The sequence below is a fragment of the Triturus cristatus genome, chromosome 2_2 (assembly GCF_964204655.1).
Source record: "Triturus cristatus chromosome 2_2, aTriCri1.1, whole genome shotgun sequence".
NCBI lineage: Eukaryota > Metazoa > Chordata > Amphibia > Caudata > Salamandridae > Triturus > Triturus cristatus.
This window is the reverse complement of record NC_140582.1, coordinates 1,093,158,238-1,093,170,432: the sequence shown is the minus strand read 5'-3', so window position 1 is coordinate 1,093,170,432 and position 12,195 is coordinate 1,093,158,238. Positions and strand designations below refer to the sequence as shown.

The window sequence follows — 12,195 nt, the reverse complement described above, 5'->3', positions numbered from 1 at the left end:
ACTAGTAAGTCCTATCTTCAACATGGTAGTCTAACATTTGAATCTGGGCAAGACTGACTCGGGGTCTGATCTAGAGTTTGGCGGACGGGTCACTCTGTCACAAATGTGATGGATATCCCGTCCGCCGTATTACGAGAAACACTGACCAATCTTTTTTTCTGGTGCAATGATTTCCTATCATTAGCCAGCTAGATGGACATGCACTGATGAGTAGAAGGACAAACCAGTAAAGACATGGACGTTGTCTTCAATGACCGTCGTCATCTGTAGTTCCTGTACTGGGGTACAGCGACCTCTTGGGAGGAGAACGATGATGTCTATGTCCGTCAACCCTCGGACGCTCTCGATAGCAGAGCTCCCGGTGTCCCCTGAAGTCCCTGTGAAATAACACACCAACATAACCTTGAACAATTCTTAGTAAAGGGTAATGACATGATTGATATGTGGGAAACATCCTTTACCACGAAACCATTACAACGCGGTATGGTTACCTCGTGGTTTTAACAACGAAAGTCGTTACACCGACTTGCACTGGAGGGCGCTCTAGACTAAGGAATAGTGTGAATTACTATTCCAACACCTTCCCTACTGTACGTAGACTGGAGTTGGAATAGTAATTCACACTATTCCTAAATCCAGCGCCCTCCAATGCAAGTCGATGTAACGACTTGCGTTGTCAAAACCGTGATGTAACATACCGCGTTGTGATGGTATGCGTTGTATCATCATACATCCGAGAATAATGTTTAAAAATGCAATGTCCCTAAGAGCCACAAATTTCTGCAGCATTATAGTAAACTAAGGAAACTTATACTTCGGATTTCATGGACTTCAAATCTCAAATGAAAGCCTCCAAATTTTGCCTTAAATACTATTTGTTTTAATAAAAAGAATGTAATCTTTACATTACAATATTTTTATAAGTAAAAAAAGTACAAATATACGAGCAAAATATAAAAAAGAACAACAATGTTAAATCACGATTTCAAAAGTCAGTAGCGAAAGCATGCATCAAAAGGGAGTTCAAAATCAAGGGGTTTGTTCTTGAACATTAAAAGAGCAATGTATGTCTGTCTGGAGGTACTCGAACAGAAATAAATAAAGACTTTTGGCAAGCATCCAGCAGTCCTGTGCTTCCTTGCCTCAGGGCATCTTTTTGTGTATATATATATATATTATATATATATATATATATATTTATAGATAGATAGATATATATAAACCTCGCCCTTCAAACGATCCCATCCGCATGAACAAATGAGAGTGGACCCAAGATAAGTGCTATTTTTTGTTGATTGCTCCAAAAACAGCTCCGCCATGACGCGTTTCGGCAGTTCCCTGCCTTGATCACATGACAGCGTTATCTGCTGTAGTTAACCTTTTAAAGTGACAGTGTCCAATCATAAATGTATAGACATAGTAGAAATTTCTATTTGACAATTTGAAATGTACAAAAACTGTATTTGCATAAATGCTCAGTATAAAAAGATTAAAAAAAGGTTTAAAATGTATCACCTTTCCACTTTTATACCAATGTCTGTACAATATTGTCAATATTGATTATAAATGCTGAATACTCCAAAATCCAATGAACTTTAAAAATTATTTGATTAAATGCAGATACATTGATCCTTATTTCAACCCTATGTCACATTAACAATTGAACCATTTAACGAGTGCCTAGAAATTATCCCTACTGAAAGTGCTACATAAGATACCCGTAAAGTGCTGACATATAAAATGCTAGTGCAAAAAACTACTTTAAAACTTATCTTATATTGTATTCTCAGAAACACCTATTAATGACTCAATATCTAATTCACTGATGTACTGGTAATACAAATTAAAGTGCAAGAAAGGCATGTGCAAAATAGAGGCAAGAGACTTTGACTGTCAACACTTAGGGGTCGATTCCGATCCTGGATTTTTTTTTTCCCGTACGACTCGTATCCGTATTTTTTTACGTACGAATCGTACAAGTCCCGTACAAACGGCGAAGTACGATTCGTACGTGGAAAATACATACGAATCGCCTCGGGAAAAGTCTACGAGACGTCCCCGGACAGTTTTACTTACAACTCGTAAAACTGAAGTCCGAGCGCGCAAGTACGATCCGTACCGCCCGTCCGAAAACACAAGAGCATGGAAAAGGCCCCGTACGGAGCGAACTTCGTACAACCCCTACCCCGAGTACACTTGTGCCCGGGGTACGGGTCGTACGGCCCCCCCAGCCTCCCACCCCTCCCGCGCACGTCCGCACCGTACCCCCCACCCCCGTATGTACGGACCGTACCCCCCACCGGCGTATGTCCGCACCGTACCCCAGGCGTACCCCCCACCCACGTATGTCCGCACCGTACCCCAGGCGTACCCCCCACCCGCCTATGTCCGCACCGTACCCCAGGTGTACCCGATCCTCGCGTATGTACGGACCATACATACGCGAGGATTGGGGTACGCCTGGGGTACGGTGAGGACATACGTGGATGGGGAGTACCCCTGGGGTACGGTGCGGACATACGCGAGGATTGGGGTATGCCTGGGGTACGGTGCGGACATACGCGGGTGGGGGGTATGGTCCGTACATACGGGGGAGGGGGGTACAGTCCGTACATACGGGGGTGGGGGGTACGGTCCGTACATATGCAATGTTGGGGTACGCACCGTACATGATGACACGTACGATGTGGGTGATGGCGTGTACGTCGCGTAGCAGGCCCCCTTTTCCTCGTGCATCGCAGCGTACTTGGCTTGTCTGGCACTTTTTGGCTCCCGTAAAAATATAGCCGTGCGGAGTGCTGTAGGTACGAATCATACTTGCTGGTCCGTAAAACGCTGCCTGACTCCGTGCGGACGTCGCGGACGCGCTGTCCAGGATCGGAATTGTATGTATTTTTTAGCCGTACGGTGTTTTTCACTATTCGTACGGAAATGGTATTTCTGTACGAATCGTACTTGTTGGTTTGTACGGTGGAATTCCCGGGTACGAGTTGTACGGAGAAAACGCTCCGTACGACCATTTGTACCCGGGTTTTACAGGATCGGAATCGGCCCCTTAATTTCCTAGTTAACAGTTCTAATTCATACATAATTGATTCCCACTATTGTACTCATAAAAATATAAATATGTATATAAATAAATACATATAAATATCAATAAATACAATTCAATTACTAAAAATCAGATTAAAAATTCATTCTAAAATATATATATGTTTTGAATACTCAATTGAGACGAAGTGCAATACATATTAGGTTTTACGAACAAAATAGATTATCTAAAACAGTAATAGTATCAGAAAACAATTAATTCAAATTCAAAGTTTAGATTATGATTCATTTTTAGTAATATTTTCATAGTGCCTGGGACGAGCTTTTTACCTTTTAAACCCACTGCTATAAGTAAGTATATAAGTCCTCGCTTGTGTTAAGACCCCAGGATACTTTGTGTCGAGTTCCAGAATATATCTAGTCTCCAGGCGCCTTCATTTTAATTCATGGTCACTACCTCTCTTTTGAGGCGGGACAGCATCGATAATGTAATATTTCAGGTGTTGCAGGCTGCTATCATGTTGCTCCTTAAAATGCCTTGCCACAGGGTAACTAGGGTCCTAGTTGTTAATTGCCCTTATGTGTTGTAAAATTATTTTATTAACAGATCATTTAGTGGTACCTATATATGCCAAATTACAACTTTATTCCAAGACATAGATAGCAAAATCTGTTTGGCATGTAAGATGTTGATTTATATATTGTACCCTATCACTAAAGGCAGTATGGTATGTGGTTCTATTAGAGCCATATTGGCATGCCTTGCAACTGGAGCACTTAAAGAAACCTTTTCTTGCTACCAGCCATCCCCCTGGTTCTTGCTCTTCTGGGCTTCTTTATACCAATGCATTGGCCATTGATGCTGTTTTTCTAGAAGTTATAGCTGGATGTTTGGGGAGTAAATCCCCAATTATTGAATCATCCAAAACTAGAAAGGATTGAGGAGTCAAACCCAAATCTCATAATTAACATTTCTTCTGTCAAACTGACAGCATTTGAAGAAAAAGTGTTAAACAAAGGAACATCATTTGTAAGCACCTATAACACCACCGAATTAGAGACTGAAGTGGCATTCTATAAATTTATGAGAATATTAAGATTACGGAATTTCTTCACCAACATTTGCGCTCAAGAACCCAGTGAAGAAACATCGTCATTTATTTTCAAACCTAAAAGCACATACGTGGCTCCAGTATCACACAAAACTCTGGATACTTTTGAATTGCTTGTCAAACAAGATCTAAAAGAGATTCAATACTCCAAAAAACTGAAAAACTTAAGCAGAGCTGAATATAGTGCATCGACAAACCTAGCAAGAAATTCAAGCATCACATTTCTAAAGGCAGACAAAGGGGGCAGACTTGAGTTAATGGGCACTGAGTATTACGAAAGTAAAGTTCTGGAACACATCAATAATAAGGAAATTTACGGAAATTTAACTGAGGATCCTACTATGGAAATTTCAAAAACTCTCAATTTGATTTTAGAACAAGCAGAGGAATTACATTGGATTGATTTAACAACCAAAAAATACCTCAGTCCTCAATTTCCACGGAGACCTAAAATTTACTTACTACCTAAAATTCACAAAAGCTTGGTCAACCCTCCGTTTAGACTAATTGTTTCCGGATGTGATTCTATATTCGAGAAACCAGGACGTTAAATCAATGCTTTTCTCCAACCATTTGTACAGAGTTGGAAAACTTACATAGAAGACACCACGGATTTCTTACGAAGTTTGCAAACGATCAAAAATCAATCCACGGAGAATTGGATTGTGTGTACCATTGATGTGGTAGCACTTTATACGTCCATATCTCACGCTAATGGACTTGAAGCAGTAGAATGGGCTTTACTCAGACAGGAAAATTTGAACATACCGAAATATTTTATTTTACAACTAATGGAATTCTGCTTACAAAACAGCTATTTCAACTGGAATGAGAAGTTTTATATACAGTTAAATGGAACTTCCATGGGTTTTCCTGGAGCACCAGTTTATGCCAACACATATATGGCCAAATTTGAAAATGACTACATTCTGTCAGATCTCACATGGCAAGAAGGTTTGATATTCTTCCGACGATTCATAGATGACATTATCCTCATTTGGAACAAATCAGAACCAGCTTTGATTAATAACATACGAACATTAAATTCCATAGATTCGAGAATACAATTCACCTATACCACCAGTAAAAAGGCACTTTCATTTTTGGATGTCTGGATTAACATTGAACGGGGTGAAATACATACCAGTGTGTTTAAAAAACCCACAGACAAAAACAATGCTTTATTATTCAGTAGTTTCCATCCATCTTCCTTAATTCGGAATTTACCAGTTTCACAATTTCTAAGAACTTGCCGAATTTCATCCACGGATACGGCTTGTGAAGAGACCTGGCAACAACAAATTAAGAACTACACTCACAGAGGGTATCCTGAAGATCTCCTGAAACAACAACTAAACAAAGTTAAAAATCGATCTCGCGAAGAGCTATTAATCAAAACTCTTAAACAACCCAACACTCGTACATTATTTGTATCTAAATACTCTACTGCATCATTGACCATAAAAAAGATCATTCACAAATGATGGGACCTACTCGAGTCTGAGACCGATTTCAACTGATTATTTTCCGCAAAACCATTGTTCGCATATACAAGAGCACATAACTTAAAAGAGATGTTATCAAACAAAAACAAATCACCAATAATCACGGAATCTTCAGCTAAGAAAAATGGCACACATAAATGTTGGAATTGCATCCACTGCAACAATGTAATCTCAGGAGACATTTTATTACATCCTCGAACTGGCAACAAAATTAAAATTTTAAGCAGCACAACGTGCAATTCTGAAAACGTCATCTACGCCATAAAATGCCCATGCGGACTGTTGTATGTTGGCAAAACTGAAAGGAAGATGAAAATCAGATTGACGGAGCATAAACGTAAAATACGCACCAAAAGCATCACCTCAAGTTTAGCAGTACATTGGGAAGAATCACACCACCAAATCGCTCAACTCAAATTCCAAATTATTGAACAAGTACCTAAACTTCCAGACAGAGACAATTCAAAACACCTGCTACAGAGAGAGGTGTTTTGGATAAAAAAATTGCAAACCATGACCCCCCCCCAAGGTCTCAATGATAAAATGGAAATGTCTAGTTTCCTTTAGTAACATACACATATAATCTGAATCACCACTTAAGGACCCTCATGCGGAATCACAGTATCACAATCACACATTGAAGAGGAATTTATTAAGATTCACACTAGGGAGGAGGAGCCTAGCGCGCATCCAAGATGGTCGCGTGAGCACAGGGCTCCCCGGACCCTCGCTGCTCCTCGGAATTTATCCTGACAATATCCTGATTTGGTTTATGGAATCTGGGAGATGACGACCGGCTGAGCACGTATCTCTTTTCAGGAATTTAATCGGACCCGGGAATCCTGAAATATCGCTGTTTGAACTTTTGGGACCCACCCGTCGGAGGTGCCCGGGGCGAAGGTGGGCCGTGGGGCCGTGTCGCAGTTGAACAACAACGGCTGTGGCGCGGTGCCAGGGGCCGCTTGGCCACTTTCGGTTTCACTTTCAGACCTCAGGGGGCTGGCCGGTGAAGCGATTGAGGTGGCGGGGTGTTTCCCTAAGCTCTGCACAAAGCTTTGTCTCCACCTGCCACTAGAGTGCCTCTCGCCTTGGGTCCCCCTGCACCGCCATATTGTGGCCTCGGGTGAGGCGCTGGTTTCCAGGGCCGGTACCCCAACTACTTTTGATCGGCAGTCCCCCTCGGAGTCCGTGGCCGCATGGGGGGCAAGGGGGGCCCTGAGGGGCGTAAGACTAAATCCTCCCTCCGTGGAGGATCGGTCCAGACCAACAACATGGACCGCTACACTCAGGGTAGAGGCTCTCCTGGAACGGCCGGTCCCCCCTCAGACGTCGCCGGTGGTGGCACATCCGTCTCTTCGGAACTTTCCCTACAGGACATCATGGGCGCCATTGATGGCATCAGGGAGACCATCGCCACGCAATACGAGGCCCTGGCCCGCAAGATCGATACGGTGGCGATTGATGTCACCTTAATACGGGCGGACCTCTCCAAAACAAACGAGAGGGTTCAAACTCTCGATGCGCGGACCTCCACCCTGGGCGCGGATGTGTCGGACCTGCAGGCCGCGCTTGGCGACATCAAGGTGGTCAATGAGCAGATGGCCCGGCGGCTGGAGGACTTCGAGGGACGGGCCCGACGCAACAACATCCGTGTCATCGGCGTACCGGAGTCCTCCGACGACCGCCCGGTTGACCTCCTGGTCGAGGAACTCATCCTCCAACAGCTGACCCCTGCGGGTTTGAGTAAATTTTTTGCCGTTGAACGGGCTCATCGAGTTCCGGGCGGGCGGCCACGGCCGGGGGCCCCCCCGAGGCCTATCGTGGCCAAACTGTTTTACTACAGAGACCGGGATGTGATTCTGCAGGCCTCGCGGGTCCACGGCCCGGTTCGACATGAGAACTCATCCATTAACTTTTATCCGGACTTTACTCAACTTGTCCAGAAGCAGCGGATGGGATTCCAGGGGGTGAAACGTCGTCTCCGTGAGCTGGGCCTAAAGTACTCTATGCTCTACCCTGCCAAACTCCGAGTGGAACATGAGGATCGGACTGCCTTCTTTGACTCTTCTGTGGCCGTGAGTGACTGGTTGGACTCGCTGCCGGACAGAGGTGGCCGCCCCGGGCCCTCTGCGGGTGCCAACGGTGACGGATCCCCTTTGGAGTGACTTTCGGTCCTTGATTTTGCCAATTTGCACTGCTCAGCTGGGTTGTACTTCTTTGGTTCAGTGTGTTTTGCTAGTACCTGTATGGGGGGCGGGCGGGGACGGGTCCCTTTCCTCCTCCGGGGTCTTTTTGTAGACTGGGGTTAGTTGGGCGACAGGCACACTGCAATTTGGGGGGGTTTTTTGGCCCGCAGGGGTGCAGGGTGGGGGGAGTTGGGTGTTGGGGGGGGTGGGGGGGAAGGAGGGGTTGTTTTGTAGTGTGGTTTTTGTTTGCAGGGCGAGGTATTGATTTTCTTCCACTTTTGGGACTTGTGCTACTTGCGGGGGGACCTCTGATCTATTGGAGGGGATGGGGGGGGACGGGTTGAAGCTGATGTCATGGAACGTCAATGGGTTGGGGGACCGTATCAAACGGGGTGTAGTTCTGCAGTATTTGCGTCGTCTGACTCCTGATGTGGTGTTTCTCCAAGAGACGCATTTGGTTGGTAATGTCTGCCATGCAATGAACAGGGGGGGATACCGCCTCGTGGCTCACTCTGGCTACACAACTGGCTCCAGGGGGGTGGGCATTCTCCTGCGATCCTCACTTCCGTTGGAGATCACGAGGGTGGTCTCAGATGACAGAGGGCGTTATGTTTGTCTGACTGGGAGGTGGGAGGGGCATCCCCTTGCCCTGGTCTCAATTTACGTCCCACCGGGCCTCCAGAACTCCACCTTCGCGGACTTGGGTCGAATGCTGCTTGAACTTCCGGATGGCCTTTTGCTTATGGGCGGGGATTTTAATTCGGTGGTCTCGGGTGACCTGGATCGTCACCCACCCAGGGCCCTCCCCGCTGCCCAGGCTTGGCTAGGTGGCCTGTTGGAGACCTTCGGCCTGGTGGATAGTTGGCGATTAATGCATCCGACCCAATGTCAATACACCTTTCACTCTGGGGCACATGGGAGTCTCTCTAGGTTAGACTATTTCCTTATGCCCGCGGCGCAGACGGGTCGAATTCGAGAGGTCAGGCACCTGGCGAGGGGCATCTCCGATCATTCCCCGCTGTGGCTTCTCTTTGACACCGAGTCGCGGTCCGCAGGGCGGATAGCTCCCATTAACCCGTGGTACCTGCGAGACCCTACTACCCGCGAGAGTCTGGTTAAGGCTATGGACCAATACTTTCTTGAAAACGAGGGGTCTGTGTTGTCTGCAATGTCCCTGTGGGAATCCTTTAAAACCGTAGTCCGCGGACACGCCCTCTCCCGGATAGTGGTGGCTAAGAAGCTCAGGAGTGAGGCGGTGGTGAAGCTGGAGACTGACATCTCGGGGCTGGAGTCGGCCTTGGAGGCGGGTGTCACTCCGGACGGGCTCCACGCCCTCAACCTGAAACAGTTTGCATACAGATCTCTTGTCACTGACGCGGCCAAAACTATGTATAGGGAGCAGCAGGGTCGGTTGTATGATGCCGGGGACAAGGCGGGAAAGCTGATTGCGTGGCTGGATAAGAAGGAGAGAGTGAATCGTGTGGTCCCGGAGTTGCGTGTCTCGGATGGGGTGTGTGTGACTGAGCCTGGTGAGATTGTGGAATGTTTTGCCGACCACCTCCGGACTGTGTACTCCCCGGTGACTGATAGGGATGAGGAAGATTCACGCCTTCTCCTTAGGGACATTGCTTTGCCTGGCCTTTCTGCCGAGGACCGTGAGCAGCTGGACGCTCCCTTGTCGGTAGATGAAATCGCGACTGCGATTCGGTCCCTTCGCTCGGGCAAGGCCATGGGTCCCAACGGTCTACCTATCGAATTATATAAGTTGCGCCCGGATAAACTAGCGCCCTTCCTCCGTCGTATGTTTCAGGAGTCCCTCGAGGCCGGTTCCCTTCCGGTCGACCAGCGACTGGCCACGATAGTCGTGATCCCCAAGGACGGTAAGCCACGGGACAGCTGTGCCTCTTACAGGCCTATCTCACTGCTAAATGCAGAGCCTAAAATCCTGGCTAAAGTCCTTGCCAATCGTTTGTTGAGCGTCATCTGCGATCTGATTCATCCTGATCAATGCGGCTTCATCCCACATCGCAACACCGCCCTCAACTTGCGGCGTCTCCATGGCGCCCTCGCCAGGGCAGAGTACCTCTCCGAACCGGCCGTGCTGGTTTCTTTAGATGCCACGATGGCCTTTGACACTATCGAGTGGCCATTCCTCTGGGCTGTTTTGACCAAATTCGGCTTTGGGGAGGGATTTCTTGGCTGGGTGAAGCTTCTCTACACGGGACCCATGGCTCAGGTGGTGGTTAATGGGCGGGTCTCTCGGCCCTTCGCTCTTGGTCGGGGTACGAGGCAGGGGTGCCCGTTGTCCCCTCTGCTCTTTGCTCTCGCCCTGGAGCCCCTCGCCGCTTGGCTCCGCTGGGAGCCCTCGATCAAGGGGATCCGGTGGGCCCCGGGCTTTGAGGATCGGGTCTCGTTATATGCTGACGATATCCTCCTGTATCTTACCTCGCCGCGGCAGTCGCTTAACGTTCTCTTCGATGTTCTGACTTCCTACGGGAGAAATTCGGGTCTCACGATTAACTGGTCTAAATCCTGTGTCTATCCTATCTCCGGTGGCCCCCCTCTCCTGCCGCTTCGGCTTCCGATCCAAATATCTCTGTCCGGCTTTAAATACCTGGGGATACACATCTCCTTGGACCCAGTAGCTCGCTATGAGCACAATCTCCTGCTTCCACTTCGACGTTTGAGGGAAGACACGGCTCGGTGGTGTAGGCTGCCCCTGTCCCCACTGGGTCGGGCCGCATTGTTTAAAATGATGTCCCTTCCCAGGTTCCTCTATGCACTTCAGAACTCCTTCGACATCATTCCCGTGGCCTACTTTCGGGAAGTAGAGAGCCTGCAGAGGAGACTGGTGTGGGACGGACGGGCGCGTATCGCCCTGGCCAAACTCACTCTCCCCTGGTACGACGGGGGCATCGCGCTTCCCGACATTCGCAGGTACTACTGGGCCGCACAGCTATCAGCCATTAACCACGCCACGTATGCGCCTGGCTTGAACCCGGCGTATGAGATGGATAAATTCCTGCTTCCCGGCGGTAACTATAACAGGGCGCTTTACTCCCGCTCGGCTGGACGGACCTTGACGGGCCCCACTAAGATCGCGGTACGGATTTGGAAGGCGGCCAACGTAGCCATGGGCTGGAGTGAGCGACTGACATGCGCTACTCCTTTATTTGCCTCCGACCGACTGGGAAGCCTCTGGACAACGAAGGGTTTTGACCGTTGGGACACGATTGGCATCAGTAGAGTGGGAGACTTATGGATGAAGGGCGCGGTTAAGACCTTCGCGGCGCTCCAGAGCGAATACGACCTCACGGAAAAGGAGTTCTTCCGATACGCCCAGGTTCGGCACGCCCTGCTCTCTGTCTTTGGGGAGGGGACCAAGATCCCGGCCTCTTCGCCCCTCGAGGACCGCATACTTGATGGTCATGTTCCCGACAGTACTATCTCCTTAATCTATAAAAAACTCATTAATACTCGGGCTGACCTATTGGTGCGCCTTCGGGAGACGTGGACGGGGGACGGGGTGGAATTAGACGACGAGGACTGGCAGTCCGCACTATCATCCCCCAAGGAAGTTGCCATTCCAGCCCGCCTCCGCCTGGTTCAGCTAAAGATTCTCCACCGGGTGTATGTTACGGGCCCCTGTCTGGTCTCGATGGGGTTCTCGGAGGATGGGCTCTGCAGGCGGGGGTGTGGGCTCAGTGCCACCTTTCTCCATATCCTTTGGGAGTGCCGGGAGGTGGCGGAATACTGGCGTCGGGTTCATGGGGTCATGGGACAAGTCACCGGGGTGGCGCTGCTGCCGGAGGTGCGTCGCTGTGTCTTGAATGTGTGGGAGCCCAATGATTATAACGCGGCGCAGACTCGGTGGGCGGCCCTGGGCTACATGATTGCCAAGAGGGATATAGCGCAGCTTTGGGGCTCCCAGCGGCCACCCACCGTGTCAGTATGGAAGGAAAACATGGACTGGTGTATGTTTAGGGAGAAGACCGTATATGTGGCCCGCGGTAAACCCGGGGCATGGGGTAGAATTTGGGGGCAATGGAACGTATATCGTGGGGGTATCTGTACGCCCCCCCTGGTGGACACCGATATTGCTTTGTCCCCCTGACCCTTGATGGTTCCTCGCAACTGATTGTGATAATATAGATGTTCCTTTCCCGTTACCCCCCCCCCCGATCTTTCAGTACTCCCTCCTGTTGATAGCTAATTGAAGTCTTGGAGTTAAAGTCCCCCGGATGTAGCCTGACCCACGTTTTCTGCCCGTATGCCTCGCCTTTTGTTTTTGTTGTTATTTATGTTAAATGTATGTCTCCTGCCTTTCTCGAGCTATCCTGA

The 12,195-nt window shown here is 48.4% G+C and overlaps 1 protein-coding gene across 1 annotated transcript in view; it reads right to left on the bottom strand.

The window, feature by feature from the left end:
* THNSL2 (threonine synthase like 2) overlaps nt 1-12,195 on the bottom strand; it is a 135,038-nt gene that overhangs the window by 46,111 nt on the left and 76,732 nt on the right. The window contains exon 4 of the mRNA XM_085642646.1: nt 225-377. Coding sequence (XP_085498772.1) covers nt 225-377 — 153 coding nt within the window. The remainder of the gene's footprint in view (nt 1-224; nt 378-12,195) is intronic.